Source organism: Odontomachus brunneus, unplaced genomic scaffold (genome assembly GCF_010583005.1).
Source record: "Odontomachus brunneus isolate Ranch 3 - 2012 unplaced genomic scaffold, Obru_v1 Obru_scaffold_088, whole genome shotgun sequence".
Lineage (NCBI taxonomy): Eukaryota > Metazoa > Arthropoda > Insecta > Hymenoptera > Formicidae > Odontomachus > Odontomachus brunneus.
In genome coordinates, this window is record NW_022639538.1 from 423,370 (window position 1) to 447,937 (window position 24,568).

Genomic DNA, 24,568 nt, shown 5'->3' on the forward strand with positions numbered 1-24,568 from the left:
ATATATATATATATATATATATATATATATATATATATATATATATATATATATATATAAAATTCGTTATAGTTATATATACTAAATTGTAAATTTATCCAGATAATATATATCTCCGTGTCATAATTTATACATAATATATATCTTCGTGTCTATAATTTATACATAATATTGTGAGTATATCCATAGAATATTTCATATTGGATATAACATAATCATCTAGGTCAGTATAGCCAGAAATTTCGCCTAGTAGCACCAGTAGTATTGAGAGGGGATGATGCACATAAACGTGCCCATGTACTTATGCTGTAATTCTAAGCAGAATCGTAAGTCTCGTAACTTGTTCTCGTAAAATTCGTCAGAACTTGAATAGATTTACAAGTCTATGCAACATCATATGTCGTACAATTACTCGTAAATATCTACGATTTCATGTAATTTACGATATTTACGAGTGATTGCACGATATATGATATTGCATAGACTTGTCTATGCATAGACTTGTCTATGCAATATCTACTCATAAGTTCTGACGAATTTTACGAGAACAAGTTACGAGACTTACGATTTTGCTTAGAATTGCAGTATTAGTTCGGAGCGCACATATACACGGGCACGTTTGTGTGCGTCATCCCCTCTCAATACTACCGGTACTACTGGGCGAGATTTCTGGTCACACTGATCTGGATATGACTTAATCATTTTGTAAAAATGATATGTATGGAAAACAGGACTACTGTCCTTGTTTGGCCGATACAATGAGAAACCCACACCGCCCGTTAATTTGGCCGCTGATTTTGGTGGTGGTGGCTTAATGTGCGCCCTTGGAATTATACTGGCGCTGTACGAACGATGTAATAGCAACGTAGGACAAGTGGTGGACGCGTCGATGGTAGAAGGAAGCGCGTACTTGGGCTCATGGTTATTCAGATCACAGAAATTACCAATTTGGGGAAATTCACGCGGTAAGAATATGTAAGTATTTTTCTTAGACACTCAATTGCTTCCTATATTATTAAGGCTTCAATTCAGAGTTCCGCGGCGAATATCCTTGAATTCTTTTCTTTTAAATTCTAAAATATTCTGTTCAACAGATTGGACGGTGGCGCACATTTCTACGACACATACGAAACGAAGGACAAGCGTTATATGTGCGTAGGAGCTCTAGAGCCGCAGTTCTACGAAGTCTTCCTGGAGAAGCTCGGCCTCACGAGCGATGAGATGCCGCAATATGAGAATTTCGAGGAGAATCGCCGTAAGATCACTGAGATCTTCAAAAAAAAAACCCAGGCGCAATGGTGTGCTATATTCGACGGCACCGATGCGTGCGTGACGCCGCTGCTGAGTCTGCAGGATGCCGCTTCACACGTTCACAATCAGCATCGGAAGGCGTTCACAACTGCAGCAAACGACGTGATACCAAATCCTTCTCCTCGTTTGTCTCGCACGTCAGCTGTTTCTGCGGGAACTCGTGAAAACCTGCAGCCCGGGCAAAACACCGTGGAAATCTTGACTGAGTTGAAGTATCAATCCAAAGAAATTAACGATTTCCTGTCGAATGGATTTGTTTATCAAGCGCAACGTATTTCTAAGGTTTAACGAAGAATGTTCAGAAACGATTACGCTTTAAATGTGAAAAGCTGTACATGAATAATAGCGCGACAGTAAATTTTTTATATAAAATATAAATGTACAATATGAAAGTATGGGTTTAATGGAATATATATATTATACATATAAGGTATATTGCCAAAAGAAATTTACGTTTTAATATTTACTCATTGATCAAAGAACGTTCCTCCAGTCTTCCACATAATGATAAGACCTTTAATGTTTCATTAACTTCGACGCGGATGTGATATATGTATTACATTATATTTTTATTATTTTATTCGATGAAAAATAAAGAACGTTAAGATCTCTAATAATTTACAAGATAATATTTAAATATTGTTACAATATCACAATATTATTGTATGTACATATATATAGCTATTTTATAAAAGAAACGTAACTCCCATGACAAGATATTTTATTATTCCGTTACCGACGCGAATTTATAAAATTGATTTGTGCAAAATATGCATTATTCGTCGGAACATCGGTTTTGTGATACATAGTAATCACATACATATATATTATATGGGATTGGTGATTGCAATCGTCAAAATGTTTCTTTATACGAAACATCGTCAACCAAATGCGAATTCACTTCAAGAAAGCTTATTCTGGTATAAAACTTTTATCTGCAATTAATTATATTGTATAAAATTCAAATTATATTGTATAAAATTCAAATAAAAAATTGAAATACATCCACAATCAAACTTATTCGATAGGACAGAAATCTTTTCTTCAGAGATGCTACAAACCCATCAGCACTGTACTAGCAGTAACGGTTACTTGCGTCGGTGCGCTAGCTTGTCTCACGCTCATTTCCCACGTGTCCAGCAACTGTGAGAGTGAGAAACGACGTGGAAGCTTGGCGATGCGGGCGTTCAGAGCTTTCTGAACGGCGCAGAGGAATGTCGTCGCCTCATATTCGTGTGGTGCCATGACACAGCGGGGCGGTGTTACGGGGTAATCCGCAGGAACTGTAACCGAGACTGGTGGGACGCACGGGAGATGACGGTCGTCGAGCCAGCATATCAATTGTATACACTTTGAGCCGTTCTGCTGAGCTGGATCTAAACTGACCTGAAATAAGAGAGCAATTAATTTCTTATAGATCTGACTCTTCTCCAAAGATTTAACTTTCTCAATCAGTCGTAAATGTGCAAAGATTTAAAACTATCGTAAAACTGTCAAATGTTCCGATTCGCGTCGAATCCTCTTTAGTGATACAAAACGCAGTCAAGTTCGTTACTCTGATCTCTCTCGCATTACAAATTTTCGATTTTTTAAAGAAAATATCGGATACACGTACTCCGAGCGTACATAAACCGCGAGAGCCAAACAGTAACCGATGAGAGATCTTAACAAAATTTTTACATACCTTAAATCGTTGGTCCAATCTGGCTATCTCTCCTTGCAGTACGTCCGGTATCTCACTAGGTGGTTCCTCGACTTTCTGCTTCTTCATCGGCGGCGGTAGATTTCTATTTTTATACACGTTAATATTGAATTTCGGATGACATATCCATTGACGTAAAATAAAAAATAATCTGTTGTTGCTTCGCACTTACTTGATCTCTGGTGCAAACAAGGCACCCAAATATGGTCCAAAAGTACGTTGTAATGTGTGATTGATTACCGGACTCTGGAGATGCGCGCTCACCGCCTCTAACAGCGGACTGAAGATCTGATGTTCCTTCAACGTCGTTACTGGCGGCCCTACACTACCGTCTCCTCTCTTGAAGTCCAACTTCTCCAAGACGACTTCACACTTCAACAACGTGTCCAGCGGCATACGTTTACTAGGATTCGACAGGATCTCTAAAAGCTTCTTCATCTTGCTGAGTTTGTCAACGTCTAAATAGTAGACAACAAATATGATGAGTACAAATAATAAGACAATTTCTTAAACTGCTTAATGCTAAAAGAACGTGACATTAAGAAAGCTATAATTTTATTTTTTAACTAAAAATTCAGACTAATAAGTCTATAAAGTTGTGGAAACAAGAAAGCTACATCCTGGTTTACATAAATAGAAATTTTTCATTTTTGAATACGTTTCTTTATCAAATTTCTCGTTTATAAATTCTCCACCGTTAATCAGTTATAATAATAATATTTATGTTTCCTTACTTCCTTCACTACCCATCTTAGCGATCATTCTTCGCAATGGCTCTATGTACTTGCTTAACTGTCTGACCTTGTCCCTATAAGCCTGATCCTCCTGCTGAGGACTTGGCGTAGCACCAACACCTCCAGGAGTGTTCAACGAACTGCTCGGCGATGGTGCCATACCTAGTTAAAGTTATTTGTAATACATTTCTTTTCTCTTCTTCTGCGGCTAAACATACTAAATCACTCAAGCTTACCAACGGAATTTACGGAACGAGACGGCCCTGTCATGATGCCATGCTGCGGACTCGGCGATGGCACCAATGCGGGGGATGCCACCATCTGATTACTATAAAAACAGTTATTGTTAATTTCCCATTTTATGCTTGCATTGTAACGAAGAGAAGATACACTTTTTCAAGTTTATTAAATAACATCCTTACCTTGACGGTGCTCCCAAACCGGCTGGGCTCGGAGCCGAAGGAGACGGGCTCTGTCTCAGGAATTGATTAGGTGCAACATTGCGTGGACCAGGAAATCCAGTATTCATCATTTCGCCTGGCTGAAAATGTAAATAGAATATTATTATAATATTAGTAATTAATTATGATCAGTTTGAGGAATTAGCCAATTTCATTTATTTATATCATCAAATCTATATTTTTCTACTCAAACAAATGATTTAGTACCAAATTGTACACACTACAATATCAATACGCTAAATAAATAGTGAATATGATATGTAATTACATACTTTTCTTTGAATATGATTCAACTGCTGTTGCATCTGACCAGGTCCCAACTGTCCAGGACCAATTTGAGTCATTTGCTGCGGCATGCTAGTCTGTATGCCACCTATCGGACCTCCGATTTGATTACCCATCTGACCTGGCAGCTGATTTTGCATCTGCGACTGGAGACAACAAACCAGTGAAATCAATGATCTCTTACAAGTAATTTCTCATATAAAAATAGTACATTCTTTTACATGTAAAGATAGCTCTAAGGACACAATATATAAAGATCATGTACATACCTGCATATTTTGCTGCATCTGCCCTGTAGCTAATTGGTTCATTTGTCCTGGCACTATCTGATTCATTTGCTGAGGCATATTACCTTGTCCCATTTGATTCATCTGGGTTAGCATGGGGTTGTTCTGCATGGTTTGTATGGGACCCATGTGACTCATTGGACCACCGGTTTGAGCCGGCATCATGTTCATACCTGGCATTTTGTTCTGCATGCCAGGCATATTCATCGGTTGACCAGGACGTTGATTTAAAGTTTGCAAAACTAACAAAAATCTTAAATTGTAGTGCAATTTAAGCAAATGTATATTTATTGTGAACTAAATTGCTACTTTAAATTGCCTATTAAATAATTTTCAAAAAATAAGCTTGAGAGCATATAAATATATTAATATTAACATATAACAATATGAAGAAACGCAATTTTAAATATAAATGACTAGAAATAATTAGCAATCCTTCAGCTTGTTAGTAAATCTTAAATTGTATCAAAATCTTAAACTGTAAAGCAGTTCAGGCAAATATATGCTTATTGTGAGCTGAATTACTACTTTATATTACTGAGTATTCAGTGAATCTCAAACATTAAGCTTGAAGGCACACAATTGTGTGATATTAATATTAACACATAACAATATTTATATTATCTCCTGTTATAAAATAACTTATTTAATGAGATAATTTATTTTCCTTACTGAGGTATGTAAAAAAAACTTAGCAATATAAATGCAATAATAATAAATATAAATAATAAATATAAATTGTAAATATAAATTAATAGTAGTGATAGATAACTCTCTGACTCTCTAACGATTCTTTCATCTTTCTAACATTATTCTGTCCTCTCTCTCTATTATTCGCTGCAACAATTTTCCCTCATAAATTTGTCGAACGCCTCCTTCAAGGGATAATTGAGGAAGTTCTTCAACATAGTTCGCAACTTGCTAAAATGTTCATTCCGCACTTTCTTCACTACCGAATACTCGTAAGCGTATTTGTAAGCGACATTGCGAATTCGGAGTTTCTTGTCTAATGTCATTTTTACAACCATAACGTCTCTGCGATCTAACTTTCGTAGATTGCCTGGCCATGCGTCCTCGTGAAACTTCAGTTCCATCATCCGGAGAGTCGGGTGCAGGTAAAATTGCATATCCCTGTACTTCCGTCGAGCGTCGCGGATGAATTCGTGCGCGACGGTTAAGCGAATTATATAAGCGTGTATTGAGCGTCTCACATCGTAAATTATGTTCATTACTTCGTCGGAGACGGGGTTGCGCGTACCGGACCTAAGCCTGCCTCTGAGATCTATCACTTCCGGCACGAAAGAATAACCCGGGCTAATGTACCACTTTCGCGTGAGGTTACGATATAGCAGTGTTACCTTAAATTTAAAATTCGTTATACCGAGTATCTCATTACCATTGGGTTTGTAGACGAACTTAATGCGCTTATCGTTCTGTACATGCATTTCCAGAGATCCCGTGCCGTCCTGCTTGAGTTTGTTGTTGTTCTTAAGCCTCTGCAATTGCGCTTGATTTAGTGGTATCATCACGTTTCCCACGATGATCTGTTTACTTGAAGAATTGTTAACACTTGGAGTTCGCAACACGCTTTTAAGTCGTTGAACGTGCATTGATTGTTGACCGATTACGGGTTGTTGAATACTCATAGGTTGAACGTTCACTGGTTGTTGAACACTCGCAGATTGTTGAACACTCACGGGTTGTTGGACACTCGCACGTTGTTGAATATTCGCTGATTGTGGAATGCCTGCAGGTTGTTGAACGTTCACTGGTTGTTGAACGATTACAGGTTGAACACTCGCAGATTGTTGAACACTCACGGGTTGTTGAACATTCGCGGGTTGTTGAATATTCACTAATTGTGGAATGTGTGCAAGTTGAACGTTCGTAGATTGCTGACCGCTTCGAAATTTTCGAACTCTTGAAAGTCGAAGATTTGTGGTGTGTTGAGGAGTGGTTAGACGTACAATTCTTGAAATTTGCTGAAAATTTATTGGTTGTTGAACGTTCACAGGCTGCTGAGCAGACGAGGATACGGTAGCCATTTGTGGTGGAGATGGGAATTGCGGCTGTGACATTAGCATCCTAGGCACATGTTGACTTGAATCGAAATCACGTTGATTCTCCATATTCGCGTATTTCACATGATACACATTATTGTTCTTCATTTTTCACGTCGACAGAATCACGTTGCGGTAGAATATGCTCGTGTCTTCACTCAACAATACCAGAAGCTTTTAGATACTACGATCAATATGGCCGTACCGCTCATCCATGCCAAGGTAGTCCTGAACAGTTATCATGAAATTATTTGTGAAGGCCCCCGGTCGAAATATTCAATTATTCCCTAAATATCTATCGTACTTCGTAGAGAAGACTCTCGATGGAAAATCTCTCTGAATAGTTTTACAATATCTGATAAACAGTCTCGGTCTGCAAAGTCAACAACGCTATCATAATGTTTGTCGTAGATCTCTCAATCACGTTCATTAAGTCGAAATATGACATCGATGGTGGCCACGTATGTACTGCTACGAAATCGAATACAACAGGAAGGTAGAATGCAGCACGCGTGCGATAGCATTAATTTACTGTATAACGTGCAATAGCTACGACGATCACGATCATTGACGAACGACAGTAAGAAAAAAAGGAACACGAAAATTGGAGACCATGAGACTGTACGACTGCAGACACCATCAGAAGTCAACAGAGGGACTAAGCAAACTGAGCTAATCGCGGAAGCCAGCGGACCCTATACGTGTCTCTTGTTTCCTGTCTCTATTATTTTACTTGAATTCAGACTTTTCTTTACGGCCCTTTCACTCAGGTACCAAAACTAACGTTTCTCAAAAAAATCACAGGTCCGAACATATTCGTACACGTCTTAAGGTAACAGCGGTTAAGCCAGAACTTGACTTCATACGTGGAGTATTAGCTAACTTTTGTATCACTAACTTTAGATGATAAACACTCATTGTTACGAGACAGAAGACCCTAGAGATAGAATTCGTTAGAGGCAAAACATTCTAGCTACAAAATGACGTCATCAAACTCGATATATTAAAAAGACATTTTGAAGCGTGTTAATAGACCGTCGTATCCTAGATGCTTCAAAATGATTTATGCGATGATATAATCAGTCCCATGTCTAAAAAAAAGGGACTCTTGGGGACCTATAAAGTATCTAGTGAATTGCGTATGTTAGTAGTACAAAAATCACTTGGAAACAAAGCTTCAAAAATAATGCGTCCTATATTATTTTATGAAAATGTGAGCCACGGATTAAGCAGGCCTGGACTAAACGAAAAAAAAAAAAAATGGACTAAACGAAAAAGAAAAAATTATAACAATAGCAGCTATATAATATATTAATATATGCTATATAATAACGATAATAATTTTTTATAAAAAAAATTTTAATAATAATATAATAATTTTATTAAATATGAGAAGAAATTATACGTAAAAGTAAAAACAATCAGACAACAAACACAAAGGTAATGTGATGATGTGATGAAGGAATTTGCCATTTCCAAAGTAAAACACGATATGAACTTTCGTACTTTATTACACTCGTGTGCAGGACACCTTGAACACTTTTTTCTTGACATATTTAGAGACACATCCATTCGAGACACGTCGTCCAATAAGACTTATCATATGAGAGTTACTGTAAATCAAGTTTCCCCAATTGGTCGGTCAATTCTAAAATGCATGAAAGAAAACTTTTAGAAATTGTCCTGTAAACGAGTATTCTTAAACTTTGTAACCCTTGGTCTACATTAGGTGATTTAAGTTTTAAGCTTCAAAAACTAACCAATCACAATCAAATTTGAGGAGAATAACCAATTATAATTGGTTAGTTTTTGAGGCTTAATCTTAAATCACCTAACACAAGGCTCGGCACATTTTGTCCATTTCGGTCGATTCTCGGAAGCTACGGCTTCTATCTCCCTCTTGCCGTGCGGCGGGCCTGAAAAGTGACGGTCGTGCCTCTAAGCTTGGAGCCGCGACCGTCACTTGCACGGCTCGCCGCGCGGCAAGAGGGAGATAGAAGCCGTAGCTCCCGAGAATCGGCCGAAAAGGCCAAAATGTACCGAGCCCTGACCTAACAGACCGGGAATAAATGAATGTACACATCAGCATCACGTGAATTACTTCCGTTGATATTAAATAATAATACAAAAAATAAATCATTACATGAGCAAACTTGAAGAAAGTTTTAAAAGAAATAATGATTTCTACTGCCGAAAAAAAACATACATCAAAGCTCAAAATAATTGTGAAAGACAAAAAAGAGAGAGAAAAAGAGAATGGGAAACGAAAGGGAGAAAAGAGATAGATTTTATTCTTGAACATTTGACAGCTCGAAATTAATAAGTTCTAAGGGCAGTATTTATAGTTCAATCTTATATTTAAAGCTGTCTTAAGTTTCATTGGTTACACGACATCTGAAGATAAACTTAAGACAACCTAAAATCTAAAGCGGAAATGTGAATATTGTTCTTCGTCACTTTACTCTCGTTCGATTGTTATAAATTCCAGAATCTCTTCAACACACTTCATGAGTTGTAAACTCAGAATCCTCAACGACGACATAGGGTGTGTTTGAAAATAGCTGTGGTTACTGTCAGTAAAAATGATAAAGTTGGCAGCATTGAGAATTACTGCTGCTACGTTTCGTATCTCCCATCAGTAAATTAGTTAATGACATATGTAAATTTCGTTATTATAAAAAAATAAACTATTGTAAGAGAAGCTAACTGCAACATAATTATGGAAAAATATAAAAAATATAAACAAATTGATATAAGAAAACAATTATTAATTACCATTTATGTTTTGGCAACACCAGACTCTTATCGCACTGTAAGTGAAAGATTTGGAGTTAGCAAATCAACAGCATGGTTTAGTGTCAAAAGAGTGGTTCGAGCATTTACGACATCCGAAATCAGTTTATCAAATGGCTTATGAAAAAACTTATGAAAAAACTTATAAAAAAACTTATGAAAAAATTCAAATAACTTGGACAAATATACAGAGGTTATTTATTATAAATACAATTTTTTAATTTTATTTATTAATTTTATTCAGTCCTTGATAAACTCACTTACTGTTCAAGGTTATGCATCAATATCTAACACCTAACACTGCCTAGAACAAACAACTGATTTACTGGTGGGAGATACAAATTGCAGTAGCAGTAATTCTCAATGCTGCCAATTTTATAATTTTTACTGACAGTAACCATAGCTATTTTCAAACACACCCATATTCGAACTCCAAGGAATGATGTATTGTAAATTAGTAGTAGTAGTAGCAGTTACAGATCACACGTGTTCCTGAGAATTGACTGGCATGTCGAGATTTTTTAGTTTTGATTCGACAATATTAACGTTTAACGTGTTTACAACATTAATTTTAAACAATATCATGTTAAATTTTGATTTTACAGCTATCTTCTTCTGCATCAGCCGATTTAGAAAATTTTTGTTATCAGTAAGAGTTTGTATAGTGATATTAATATTATTTAGTTGGTGGACATATATTTGTTAGAAGAATGCTGTTGTTTTGCAAAGAGTATAGAGAAGCATATGTAATATGCTCATGATATGAAGTGCTCACGCTTTTAAACAATAGTTTTAAATATATATGTTTAAATTTCAAGTTTAATCAGTGTCAAGTTGAAGGAAAGAGATGCTGACAAGTATTGAAATTAAACTAGAGAAATGGTAACAAAATGAAGTCAAGAATACATGTATGTGATGATTAGTATTTTGTATGCAATTAAAAATATTAATATGTCGGAATTTAAGAAATTATACTAAAAAGAAAGTGTCTTATATAAGTGTTTACATGCAACATTTATCAAAGAAAAGTATACAATAGTAGAAATAAAATAAATAAACCAACAATTTGAAGGGAAGAACAATTTTAGCACAGGCTAGAGTTAATTAGATCAGTTTTTTTTTAGTTACACTAGAACTTAGTATTTTTTCTTTCAGCGCCATTATATATCTGTTTTACTTTAAAATGTAACTTAGTTCAGCTAAAAAAAACAGATCTATTATTACTAATACATGCATTAGATAATGCTAATGAATAAAGTTTTAATCGCTCTTAATCAAATTAAAGTAGGTGATAAAGCTTATAAAACCACACGTGCGTTTATACTAGTGTAAACAACTCCTATAAAATACAGTAAGCAACTCCTATAAAATACAGTAAGCAACTCCTATAAAATACAGTAAGCAACTTCTATAAAATACAGTAAGCAACTCCTATAAAATACAGTAAGCAACTCTTATAAAATACAGTAAGCAACTCCTATAAAATACAGTAAGCAACTCCTATAAAGACAGTAGACTATAGGAAGAAAAGGTATCATATAGATCAATGGTTAGGCAATTATTTTTCATAATTAGAATGTTTTATTTATGAGTGAAATTGAAGTGTACATGAGCTTATATTCTACAAAATAAATAAAAAAACCATTCCAGTGTCAACTTATGTGTCAACAAATGAAAGAAAGGCTAGTAATTTATTTTTTATCCAAACAATCTTTTGGAAATTATGTTAGTCTAATAATCTGGTAGTGAAACATAGTGTAGTCAAGAAAATTTTTTTTGAAGTGTTCAAAGTTTGAATTACCTGACCAACATAATTTTCAGAAGATTAGCTATAGACAGAAAGAAAGTACTTCTCTTTTGAGATGTTAAATACTTACGATTAGTTGTAGCATTTGATGGTGGTTGTGGAATTATGCCTTGATGATTGGGACCAGGGCCTCCTATACCCATTATCTGATTATTCCCAGTTCCTTGGCGTGCCAGTGTCTGGAGAGCACCGATTGGATCTGGCATGCCTTGATTATTAGTACCGGTAGTACCTGGTGCATTACCAGCAGCTCCCTTTTTGGAATCTGCAGATATTAGTAAGACATTACTAAAGAAATATTACATATACAAAATGTGTAATTTTCATATGCTAAAGATTATAAGATCAGATATTTTAAAATTACTTCAGATATCTACTGTTATTATAATTTTAGTGACATTACTCATTTCTCTGACGTGAAGAATTAATCTGGCCACAAAACCCAGATACTCCTCCTGAGAAAAGAATATATTAGTGGTATTAAGAAATTTGCAATATAAGCAATTGTTATATCACAAACCTTAGACTTTGCCTTTTGGAAGACATGATTTTCCATTTCAACACTGTTCCGTGTCGTAGGCATTCCAGACATCTGTACAGCTTCATCTCTGTTGAAAACATCAAGAACATATTTTTAACTATGGTATTATATGACACAAATAGCTGATTTAACAGCTGGTCGGTTCTAACCTCGTAAGATCTGATTTAAAGTTCTACTAGTTCTCCCACAATAAACTTCTCTTTATGATAGTTTGTTAATTAATGTTCTTCTTCATATTTATCAATAATCGAAACTCACATTTTTGCGACCACACTTTGTCGAAAATGTGGAGTTTTCCATGAATCGTCCGCCGCCATTTGTGGTTGTTCAATAACGACTGCCGACGGATGCATGATATAACAGGAACAAACCGAAACCTCTTCTCTTGTTCGATGTTGATGTTTCACAACACGTTGTTTATATTAAATATGCAATTATTTGTTACTTATTTTAATTACTCAAGATAATCTCAAAATTGAATATGTGACTGTACAAGTTTGCGAACGTAAATCTCAAGGAAAACCAACCATCACTCAGAAATTGGGCCGAATTTTGCGCATGCTTGGCGATAGCGTCATCAGGGGTGCGTTCAGATTCCCTACCCGGGTGCACTCTGTTACTAGAAACACTATAGTATATGTCACATAACTATAGCACTTCTTGTATTAGAGTGTACCCGGGTAAGGAATCTGAACGCAGCCCAGGGTGGCAATTCTCAACATCATGCGAATGAGATGCGTATACGAAAATCCTATAGTTCACGTTATGTATACTATAAATTTTCACATGCGTATCTCGTTTGCACATCGTCAAGAATCGAGCGGGAACGTCCCCCCGATTGACCACGGTACGATTGGACACACCAACCGATGCAAAGCATTATCTAGTAAATTACCAAGTCAAACCAATCATTACAATAGGGAGTTTTTGCAAACATACAGCGGTGCGTTCCGAAATTCACTGCCAGTACTGAAAATCTATAGTTTATGTTACGTATACTATAGAATTTCAGCACTGGCAGTGAATTTCGGAACGCAGCCGGTATAGATACGATAAACGCTAAAATGACGCCATCAAGTCAAAAGTAGAGAATCTCTGGCTGCATTCAGCAGACTCAACAGTTGCACAACAGTTGAGTAATTTGTCAATGTAATTGGTCTAGATTTAGGGATCTAATAGCAAGAACCAATAATCGTTGATTGCTCACTGAGCGCTTTTTCTACTGAATGCGCCCAATGAGACATAGATAATGAGTCATAGTCGTAGACGTAAAATAAAGCAGAGGAAAACGTAAACGTAAATCATGAAAGGATATTAGCCTTACGCTTACGTTTTTCTCTGCCTTACTTTACGATTACGACGCTTACGTCTCGTTCTCTGCCTTAGCCCTAATTCCTCATGAATTCTTAAAGTGTTCTAGGAATTAAGTTACGAAGTATTCGCTATAATGAAGTCCTAAGGAATATTTCAAGACGAACTTACTGTGGTTAATTCTTCAAGAATTCTTCGGGTATTCATTTTTCTAATTCTATATCTATTCTTTAAAATGAATTCTCTAGAAACTTCTGTTGATCTCTATGCTATCTGGGCCTCCAATAGGCGCGTCAAAATTTGAAACTTAATCGTGCGCGTGGGGTGTAAATTTTACTCCACATTATTTATAAATATTAAACCAATTAATATTTTTCATTTCCTATATCCATCGTTACACGTAAAAGAATAGCTTTCCAATGGAGAATTGAATTCTCTATTAGAAAGCTGTTCTCCTATTGGATATCGGATGTCGTACGTCAAACATCGGACGCGGTGTGAATCTTGCATTAATAACTCGACGCTGTTATAACCTTTTCATGCGTTTCTTGCTATCCAGCGGCGATGTCGATCACGTTTTGACGCTAAAATTGAGCGTCGAGCGTTAGCATGAAAAGGCACCTTAAGGTTTCTCTCTGATCAGGCTCTCCTCCACTGACGTCGCTAGCGAATCGGTCTCGCGTGGCGCAGTCTAACGACGGGAACGTACATCAGAGTACGCGTCGCTGTGTGCGTGTTGCCTCTCGACAGCGGTGCTCGTTTCTCGCCGCTCTGCCTCGCCGAATCGAGGGTGCTGGTGCACACCAGAGTCGAGTGCAACAACTGGCAAAATGAAGATGGCGGACGGACCCACGATCCTGCGAAGAAACAGGCCCGGAACAAAAGCAGAGGTTATTAACATCGTTTTCATTACATTCGGGAACCTTTGCACCAGCGTTTCATCCGGGCGGCGTTCGTCCGCCCGGAAACTACTCACCCACTACGCCAACCGCTCTATCTCCCGGAGATCTCACGACACTTCCTCCCTCCTTGACACTTGTCCGATGAAAATCAATGACCGCTTTGCGAGATAAATCCTGAGAGACACTGTTTACAGTGCGAGAATGCATGTCTTCCTCGAACTAGTCGCGTCGCAATCGAATACTGTTCGACGCGAAATGTTTCACGATTCGCCACTACCTGGGAGTACCTCGCAGCCCTCACCGGAGCGTGACGAAATTGACAGATCGTTTTATTTTACCTCGTATTTTGCTGCATGAGCTGTCTCACACAGATCGTTGTCGGTCCCGACATTCTTCGTCGATTATTGCATATCGGAATACATGTCGGCGTAAAGCTTCTCTGTATCTTATATGTCGCGTCTATTTTTACACCATGATGATGATATATGGTGAGGGGACACGGGATCGATGGTTTAACGACGCGCGTTGACGTAAGCATAAATTGTTTACCGCCTTTATATTACACTGAGTTTTTTTATCCATGTCGTAGGACTTCAGTAGGTGGCCTGATGAGCCGTTCGAGGAAATGGATAGCACACTCGCTGTACAACAGTACATTCAACAGATGATCAGAAGAGATCCATCCAATATTGATTTAATACTTAATATGCCGGAGAATAACGATGAGGGTGTGTGGAAGTATGAGCATCTCAGGCAGTTCTGCATGGAGCTCAATGGCTTAGCGGTGAGATTGCAGGAAGAATGCCATCCTGAAACATGCACACAGATGACAGCCACTGAACAATGGATATTTTTGTGTGCTGCGCATAAGACTCCCAAAGAGTGCCCTGCTATTGATTACACTCGACACACACTGGATGGAGCAGCGTGTTTACTCAACAGCAACAAGTATTTTCCCAGCAGGTATCTCCTTTGTCACTGTTACTTTCTGCTGAATTGTTGTGTTTGTTAATATACTCCCGCCTTCAAAAAGACTAATTGTACAACTTAATATATATATAGACTTTCAAGATATATTGCTAAAATAAATGCGACAGAACTATTAGGAGCCATTCGCGGGCTTTAGTGAATTTCTTTTCATCATAAGAGGACATTCGTATTAAGCTCCATTGACATACTGAGCTGAAGAAATCAAGTTTTCATTCAATCCTTCCATTCCTTAGTCTGATTTATAATCATAAATTTATAATTTTATAAAAGAGTAAAATATAATTCTATAAAAATTCTATAAAAATTCTAAAAATACTATATAATGATCAATACAATGATGAAAGTCCGGGAAAAATTCTCGGAATATTTTAGAAGTGCGCTTAATCAATTACAAGTCATTCTTTGAATATATCTTTTTATTTTTATGTACTTTGCAGGGATTTTGAGGATGCATTTCCTCTCTTATGACATCAATTCTAGATTCTAAATTTTCATGGCAAGAGACCAGGAACCTTAAAGAATTGTTATTCACACTAAAACTCACGACTGGCTCTCGATAGTCTTATTTCTCTTACTGTAATATTCCCAATTATAATTGGACAAGAATCATGTGAATTTATGCAATATCTGAATTTCTGTTGCAGAATCAGTATTAAGGAATCTTCCGTAGCAAAATTGGGTTCTGTCTGCCGTAGGGTTTACAGAATCTTCTCTCACGCATACTTCCATCATAGAACGATATTCGACGAATTTGAGAACGAGACTTTCCTTTGCCGCAGGTAACGTTTCAGTTTAACGTCCATGTCTTGCTACTTGTTTTAAGTGGATGGAGTACACAGGAAAAACGTAAACAATAAGACTTTTGAACAATAATAAAATTGACCGATTACAATCGATTATTCTTCGACAGTAAGAAAAATCATCGACTGCGGTTAGTCAATTTGCTTACTGGTTAAGTTTTATTGCTTACGTTTTTCTATGTGCCCTTCCTGTACTGTAACAGAAGAACCATGTGAACTTTCCGTTTCAGATTCACTGCTTTTGTAACAAAATACAATTTGATGTCGAAGGATAATTTGATAGTACCTATTATGGAAGGCGATGGCGCAACGGAAAGCGAAGCATAGGACTTAACGATGCGGTCGTATTGCCCAAAGTCGAATTGCCAGATTTAGTAAGAGGAGCTGATAATAATCACACGTTATTCCGTATGGGGTCAGTAAAAACTCACTCTTGCTTGAATAGTGTGAATTTCTTATGATCTTTTATATCTGTCCCCGGCACCATTAAATGGGAAATTTTTCTCGATGAGTATTTTGATAATTGTTAATAATTTCTCGATAGTTTTGGGTTCTCGATGATAACTCTATGGATGTAACGTGGAGTATTTCTCGCGTCCATATCTTTCGTGTTTGTCCCCTTCATTAAAAGTCTCTGAACGGTCGTTAAAACGATATGAGAATTTATTAAAACTATTGTCGAGTTCCCGAAAACACGCTACGTGGTAATTTAAAGCATGTTAATAATATATCATATTTGAAGTACGATGTTACAAAACTTTTAACCCTGTGCCGTCGAAGTTACTACTGGCTACTTCCCGCGGATGGAAGTGTCTCATTCTATCTCTCATTCTATATTTTGAATGTATAACGATTAGATTTACTATTCTGTAAAAAGATTACGTCTCTATGCAGGGTGTCTGAAATCTTTTTTACAATAATTTGTGGGAAAGTAGAACGAATTAAACGGAACAGAAAAGCTCAATAGTATCTTTTCATTTTTCTACTTCAGCTTACAATGCCAGAAAGTTCTTAACTTATACTTTATTTTTATTTTACATTTTTCCTACACTTCCTTTTTTTTTTCTTTTCGCCACTTATCCTACTTATTTCTTATCCTATTCCTTTTCTTTTTTCCTTTTTTACTTTCATATCCTAGATATTTCTTAACATATACTTTGGCAAATTCCATCCTTTGGATTTCTTATCCTATATTCTCGGAGGTTTGCCATGCCTTCCGAAAGGAGTGCGAGCATAAAGAAATTTTTCCGTTTCTATGACGTACACTAGACTAGTGTACGGCCTGCTGTGCTACGCTCGCACTTCAAAAAAGCTCAGTATTATTTTGCAAAATTCGCAGTAGTTAATGAGGAATTAATTATTTTGTCTGAGCTATATAATGAGCGCACAGAAAGCGGCAGCCGAAAGAAAGAGATCTTCGGCCGGCGCGCGACCGTGACACTCGCGAATCGCTACGTCCCCCTGCCCATAGTTATGAGACACAGCGAGGCTTGATACACTAACACATGTGTATGATATATCCGTGTGCCGAAGCGTGTCAAAAGCTGTTACTTTTCTGTCGCGACGATAAGAGGACGAAAGATAATTATCTTTCGACATACGATCCTGTATTACACGCCGTGTCAACTCTACGTACACGTATGTTGCCGAAACGGCGACACGTTTCGATTCAGCATCGATTCGATACACGGATGTCATGCATATGTGTTATAGCGAATTCGGTAGCTTGCACTAATGCGTACTGAGGCTTAGTATAATAGTAATAGTACATTCTTATATTTAAGATCAGACAAAATAATTAATTCGTCATTAACTATTGCGAATTTTGCAAAATGGTATTGAGCTTTTCTGCTACGTTTAATCCTTTCTATTTTCCCGCGAATTATTGTAAAAAAGATTTCACCCTATATATTGAAATGTATGTAATGGAACAATATATTGTATAATTCATAACTTTCATTTATACTTAGTTACGTAAGCCAGCGATTGTTTGTAATTTCGGGAAGTATTATTCTGTCGTGTACGATATCCTAAAAATTATATTTATCAACTCTATACTAATGTCGGATTATGATTATGACCTTACGTCTGTCGAAATTAGAACGTTTCTAATTTGAGAAATGAAAATTATATAGACGGATCTTTTAACGTTACATACGTTGTTAGCTGATAAAGAGATTCAATTGAATCGAGGACGTTTCTCTAACGAGCTATGTTATTTTATACTATCTCTAAAAAGTTGGCTTTTTGCAAAACGAAAAATGTCTTTCAACCTGAACACATTGACCAGACTGTACTTATCACGTAATTACTTTTTTTTACCATAAGATTTAAGAAATCTAATTTTAAATCATGATTCTTATAAACGTTATAAACGTATTAAAACGGTTAAAACAAAATCCCGTTACACAGAGATTTCCGACAAGCTGAAAGCTTCGAACGTTTGTTGTCAGTGTGTATACTTGATGATACCAAGAAAGAAAGAGAGAAAGAGTACGAATTTATATAAACAATTGTAGAATTTTACATTGCATTACTGTAAGGACAAAAAAGTGTTGATTTAAAATGATTGTAGTAAATGTCATCATGTAGTTGATCTTTGTAAAACCTATTATTAGCGAGATATATAGTGATAAATGTGCTAGCTACTGTTATTTATTATATAAACATAATATAAATACATATATACATACATACATATATACACACACACACACACACACACACATATATATATATATATATATATATATATATATATATATATATATATATATATATATATATATATCTGTGTGTGTATATGTTTGTATATCCAGTACAGCAATATGAATTGAGCAGGATGCCAGGCTTTACTATCCCGCGCGTTGTCGACGAAATTTCGTACTTCACTACGGAAGACTTTGGGACAGATCGTTCCGTTTTACATATTAGACATAAAGGTAGACTATAATAAGCTGTCGCTAATGAACTTATTAGCGTGAGCACGAGCGTCGTTTCTTCTCCTTTTTTAAACGGATGACGTAGTTTCAGTGTAAGACGACGTGTAAGCGAGCGTTTGTAAGAAAAGCGGTTCCATAATTAAGAGAAGTAGCGTTTGCAAGATCCGATTTTATGGCAGTGAACAGAAAATAATACCGTGACGAGCGACGATATCGACTGCGTGTTCGTTGTAACGTTTTCATCCTATCGAAACTGTGTTCACATGAATACACACACGCGCACACGCGTACTTTCGTCGCGAGATCTTTCTATGATTTTATCGAAAGGTGCAGTAGTTACGAGTTAATCACGGCACAATAAATCAACTCGTAATTCACACATCGGCGTATACATGGGACACGAAAGTTGTACTGCCCTAATACACTTCCGGCAATGAGATAATTTCCGGCCGATTTTTGGCACTTGTAAATCGCGCGTCTCGAGCATCCACGCGTCCCTTTTCGTATCCGAAATGCGCGAGAGAGACGGGAAGGATATTGTAATACTGTACATAGAACTCTTGTAAATACGAAGAAGTGGAAACTCGAGATAAAGTATCGATAAATACGTCGAGTCGCGTGTCGAAATAACAATAACATAATATGTATATGACGTGTGATTATATTATGTAACAAATATCTATGTATTGATAGAGAATAAAATTTCTACATATAACTTGATTTTCAACATCTCCTCTCCCCTTTTTCCACTATTATACTTATATATAAGTATTTATGTATAATAGTATATTTTACTATTATATTATGTGCTTATAATGCTTATAGTGCTTATGTGTTTATTAGTAACAAAACAGTAACAATATATAAAATTTGTAAGTTACAATTCCGTTACAATTTCCGTAAGTTAAATTTTTGTTATACACTTTTACACGTATCAAATTTCAAGAGATCTTTGATAGCTGAAAATCATTAAAATTTAATGCCATAAAGTTGATAAATTCTCCTCTAGTAAAGCCTATCTTTTTAGCACATGTAAATCTTATTACACGCTCTCTTTGAAGAGAAACGTACTATCCAAAGAAATACTACATTTCCTAATCTACTGTTATTAACGTACTGTTCAAGATATACTGTTCAACGTACTGTTGAAGACTATTCCATCAAGATTTGATTTTCTTATTTTTCTTTGAAAATGATTCCGCTTGCGTATCTCTCGGCCTTTTCTGTTTGATTTTCAATCCCATCGCAGCGAATTGCTTCATATCGTTGCGAGGCGCATAATAGTTTACGCCTTCTACTTTAATGCTTGCTTTCGAATTCACTGCATCTTTTTCTTCTGAAAAATTCGCACAATCTCCAGGCGCTTGGTACCTGAAATGTATATTTATATTAATGCGATATGTGTATGGGAGAAAGCCAAGGATTTTCTGGCCGATATTTCAATTATTCAGTTATATTAGAAATTAACGATAAAGCAACGCATAAAACTACGTATGTATGTATAATTCAGCACAATTAAATTCCTTTTATATTTTTATATTTCCTTATTATTAATAATTTTGTAAAACATGCTATGATGACAAAGTTATGTTTCCTTTAAGATGCTAAAGATAGACTTCTAAGTCTTGAGATGTTCGCGAAATAGTGAATTAAACAAGAATGCCTTGTGCAATTTCTTCCAACGATTTCGGAGATCATACAAGTCAGTTGATTAAGCAAATCTCACCCAAGCTCGGTTGTGTCTTTAATATTTTTAGTTAACAAGATGTGAATTTCCGGCACTTGATGAATTTCGTCGGTTACGTTCTCCTTCGATTTTTTCGACCTCCTAAAATCAACCGATAAATTAGAAATTGGCGTTTAAACCGCTATTGGAATTTATCAACGTTCGTTTGCTCAACTCACTTGGTATAACGCAACTTGGTGACTTGGTGAAGACCCTCGTGTTTCCTCTTGAAGAGCTCTACGCATGATATAGTTTTCCCAATGGCTTGCCCGACTCCGGTCCAGACGACGCTGTTATAATTAGGAAATTCTTTCAACGCGTAGCCAAGGACATTTCTAATCTTGGTGCCGCTCTTCACCTTCAACCAAATGTCAAGTAAGTAAAATCGTATAATATCGCGTGGACCTGAAAGTTTCGAAGACTTACATGCATGCAGATAAATTTTTCTGGCAAATTCTTTATCGGTATCGTAGTACTTTCCGTATCGGTCGATCTTTCTCCTGACTCTTCCAGCTTCAGCTTCTTCTTCAGCTTTGACCTTCCCATCTAAAACAGAATGAGAACAAATTTTATAGAGGTAAATGTTGACCAAAACTTAAACCTGAATGATCTTAGCGAATGATTTTGAGCGTATTGTAAAATTAATAGTGACATTTCAGACATAAATATTGTGGTATTTTCAATATTTTAAAACTGACGACAAAATTGACAAAAACGTTAGACTATACAAACATAAGAACTAACGATAGAGTATATTTACCTCTTCCTTTTCTTATATTTTTTCTATTCCTTTTATTATATTCTTTTCTATCATTTTTTTTTTCGTTATTTTTGATATTTATTTCTTCCGCGTGCCTCTTTCGTGTCACGAAACATTCACGTGTATGAATTATCTCTCATAAAGCGTTATTATGAACAAAGACGATATTTGTCGCAAAAGTTGCGCAATATTTAGAATTATGACTTTACGCTGTACAAAATACATAAAACTATATTACAAAATATACAAAACTATGACAAGAGATATGAGTGTGTTTTAAGTCAGCGTTTCAAAGAATTAAACATATATCTAAAAAGATTGACGCTATCATTATTATCCTCCCATTCTAATCTATTTGCATGAACATCTAGCATTTGGTTCTTATTAGCCTTATCTCTTTTAATTAAGTTATTTACCTTTAGAGCTTTAGATATACATATGTTTAATATCGTTTTCGCTCGCGACAACGTTCTATGAGAGATAATTCACACACGTGAATGGCCGCAAAAGGCACGCGAAAGAAATAAACATACCAAAAAAAATGATAAATATTATAAATTGAAGAGATAACTGCATAAACTCTACCGTTTAATATTAAGCATTAAAAAGTTGCGTGAGCTTTTTCGCGGACGATTGACTCGAAATCTCGTATTATACAAAAACATCCCGCATGACACAAAAAGGGAATGCATCAACGTCACACATAGGATGAGAGGGTCTTTTTGTCCTGATATAAGGTCAGCGTAATGTTAACGGGGCGTAATTTCAGAAATAGTTCGGCTGTTCTGGAAATCGAAGCGCGCGGCGGAGGTGTGTTTAAACACCGGGTCTCTCTCTCTGCCAGTAGGTCATGGGTTCACAAGCATCGTCGCTTCGGCGTGCCATCGCCGGGAACCATTCATGGAACTTAGGACGACCTTGTACAGTCGTACGCAGAAATATCTCGCCGATTTTGGCGTTCATCTGGAATGAACTCCTGTAGGACGAAGATGAAGACGCGGAGTTTCCATTCGAGATCTCGAACACCTCTTCCGCAGGTGACCTCCTCTTCAGTCCAAGAGACCGTATAGGCCAGGCAGATGAAATTACACATAATTGGTGTAGATTTCTCGTACTCTATACGAGATATCGTCTTCTCCAAAAACATTCAAACATACTTTGCCTTTTCTATAATACTTCTACTTTTCTAAATCTGTCAATGTCTCGCTATATAAATTATTTAACAAATACTTATACCAAAATCATCATCAACAGGATGTTGATGTATGGAAGGTAGCTCGGTCATCCTCTCTGGTCACTTTTAGAAAAAGAGGAAGGTGAAATTCATTCATTATTAAAGTCTCCTTTATCGATAAAAGCGCCTCTGAAAGTAGTTTATAAGCCTTTTGATTGGTGTCACGTTTAGAGATACTTTTAACGATAAAGGAGACTCGAGAATAAGAGTCGCAGAACAAGAGAATAAGAGATCAGAGAACGCGAGTACATTCACTTGCAAACTCGTACTCAGCTTTGCTCAGAGATGCGTCAACGTTGCGACTAGCCAATTCTCCGATACAATTAATCGAACCAATTGTCAAATAATTGCGTCTGGCAGAAAATCGAAGCTAACTGACCGTCCATTGTAATCGCTTAAAGTGACATTGTCAATTCCGCGACGGTGCACATTTTCCTTTCTCCGTCGATAACGCGTGTCATTACTTTAATAACGTTCTTTTCTCCACGGTTGCTCGCCTATTAATATAAACGGTATCGAGTACTACGAGAAGGGAGAGAAAGAGGAGCAGACGGAGATATCCTTCGGAGCGGGAGAGGGGATATAATTCAGCGGAATTCCGGAGCGTGCCGCGGAAAAAAGACACCGACGGTGAGACGAGCGAGATCGCCGTCGCTCCCCTCTGTGGCGCTCTGCCGGATGGAAAGTCCCATCAATATTTTCCAATCAGCATTCGATTGCGCGGTATACCCCGCTTTCGATAGCGGGACGGGGGAGAAAGGGGAAGGAAAGGAGACGGCCTCGTTCCTGCCGGGGTGACGGAGGAGGACGACGCGGGGCTCTCGCGGAGGGGTCGACGCGTGGGCGTATATGGTAGCGGTATGCGCGGCATAGTCCGCATAGCGTCGCGACGCCCCGACGCCATATTGCATTATTAAGCACCCCCTTCCTCAACCGTTCCCGCATTCCAACATTATGAGCGTTTTTATCCCTAAAGGGCGCCGAAGACTGCGGGCGAAAGGACCAGCTCTTTCCGCCGCCGTTGACCCGCGCGCCGATCGCCGCTCGCTCGATCAACCCTGCTCGGGGTTCGTTAGCCGTCGCGAGAGCCGCCCCCCCGAGCGCCACACGTGTGTGCCCTTCGCTCGAGAGGGAGCGCGATGTGATGGTCAAGACGGAGGAGAAGGGAGAAGGTGAGGTAAAATGTCGTGGTGTATGATACGGAGAAGAGGGAGTATGGGTAGATTGATAGATGAGAGAGTGTCTGGGGGATGTTCTGATGACGTGAATATCCGAACAAATAGAAATGAAAAGAAACAGGGAGATATATATATATATATATATATATATATATATATATATATATATATATATATACAGGGTGTCCCGTATATATACTTTCACAATCTCTCGTGAGGACGTAGAGCGGGTTGAGATGAATACAAAAGTCCCATACCGTTTTGCGATATTCTCAATAATAACTGAGAAATTAATTAAAGAAGATTGGTGAATGATCACGCGCGATATGATAGATAAGCTGCAGTGGCACCGTCTGCCGTTATATAATTATACATTAAGTCAAATTGAACAAAAAAGTCTTCTATCATTTTGCAAATAACCATATAGATTTTTAGATATTAATTAAAGAAAATTGTTACATAATTGTGTACCATAATGCACAAATTTTTTTTAATTAATATCTAAAAATCTATGTGATTATTTGCAAAATGGTAGAGGACTTTTTTGTTCAATTTGACTTAATGTATAAATATACAACGGCAGACGGTGCCATTGCAGCTCATCTACCATATCGCGCGTAAATACGATATATGCTTCTTTTTTTCATCATTTTCTCACATATTACTTTATACTGCTATATATATATATATATATATATATATATATATATATATATATATATATATATATATATATATATATAT

At 36.9% G+C, this 24,568-nt stretch overlaps 4 protein-coding genes across 9 annotated transcripts in view; 2 read left to right on the top strand and 2 right to left on the bottom strand.

The window, feature by feature from the left end:
* LOC116848059 (alpha-methylacyl-CoA racemase) overlaps positions 1-2,315 on the top strand; it is a 4,270-nt gene extending 1,955 nt beyond the window's left edge. Inside the window, exons 5-6 of the mRNA XM_032823804.1 lie at positions 732-975; positions 1,095-2,315. Of these exons, the coding sequence (XP_032679695.1) occupies positions 732-975; positions 1,095-1,599 (749 nt within the window). The 3' untranslated portion in view covers positions 1,600-2,315. The remainder of the gene's footprint in view (positions 1-731; positions 976-1,094) is intronic.
* On the bottom strand, positions 2,241-12,570 carry LOC116848057 (mediator of RNA polymerase II transcription subunit 15). Of its 6 annotated transcripts, XM_032823803.1 has the most exons (12): positions 12,240-12,570; positions 11,961-12,048; positions 11,844-11,895; positions 11,511-11,705; positions 4,763-5,022; positions 4,481-4,639; positions 4,170-4,288; positions 3,984-4,075; positions 3,748-3,909; positions 3,186-3,471; positions 2,996-3,098; positions 2,241-2,697 (listed from the first exon to the last, which is right to left on the bottom strand). In XM_032823803.1, the coding sequence occupies exons 1-12, from the start codon at positions 12,332-12,334 to the stop codon at positions 2,365-2,367; spliced, it is 1,944 nt and encodes a 647-aa protein (XP_032679694.1). In that variant the 5' UTR covers positions 12,335-12,570; the 3' UTR covers positions 2,241-2,364. The 6 variants fall into 6 exon arrangements, with proteins under 6 accessions (XP_032679694.1, XP_032679692.1, XP_032679693.1 ...); XM_032823801.1 differs by lacking the exons at positions 11,844-11,895; positions 11,961-12,048; positions 12,240-12,570 and adding an exon at positions 6,177-7,068 and having other exon boundaries at positions 11,511-11,658; XM_032823802.1 differs by lacking the exons at positions 11,511-11,705; positions 11,844-11,895; positions 11,961-12,048; positions 12,240-12,570 and adding exons at positions 6,177-7,068; positions 7,625-8,448.
* Positions 12,571-13,968: 1,398 nt separating this feature from the next.
* LOC116848049 (MOB kinase activator-like 4) lies at positions 13,969-18,580 on the top strand. The gene is made up of 4 exons (XM_032823786.1): positions 13,969-14,182; positions 14,784-15,157; positions 15,829-15,963; positions 16,215-18,580. The coding sequence occupies exons 1-4, from the start codon at positions 14,123-14,125 to the stop codon at positions 16,309-16,311; spliced, it is 666 nt and encodes a 221-aa protein (XP_032679677.1). The 5' UTR covers positions 13,969-14,122; the 3' UTR covers positions 16,312-18,580.
* A 139-nt stretch (positions 18,581-18,719) lies between these two features.
* LOC116848050 (ribonuclease P protein subunit p25-like protein) overlaps positions 18,720-24,568 on the bottom strand; it is a 32,974-nt gene continuing 27,125 nt past the window's right edge. The window contains exons 2-5 of the mRNA XM_032823787.1: positions 21,079-21,198; positions 20,832-21,010; positions 20,653-20,754; positions 18,720-20,297 (exon numbers count right to left, since the gene is read on the bottom strand). Coding sequence (XP_032679678.1) covers positions 20,087-20,297; positions 20,653-20,754; positions 20,832-21,010; positions 21,079-21,198 — 612 coding nt within the window. The 3' untranslated portion in view covers positions 18,720-20,086. The remainder of the gene's footprint in view (positions 20,298-20,652; positions 20,755-20,831; positions 21,011-21,078; positions 21,199-24,568) is intronic.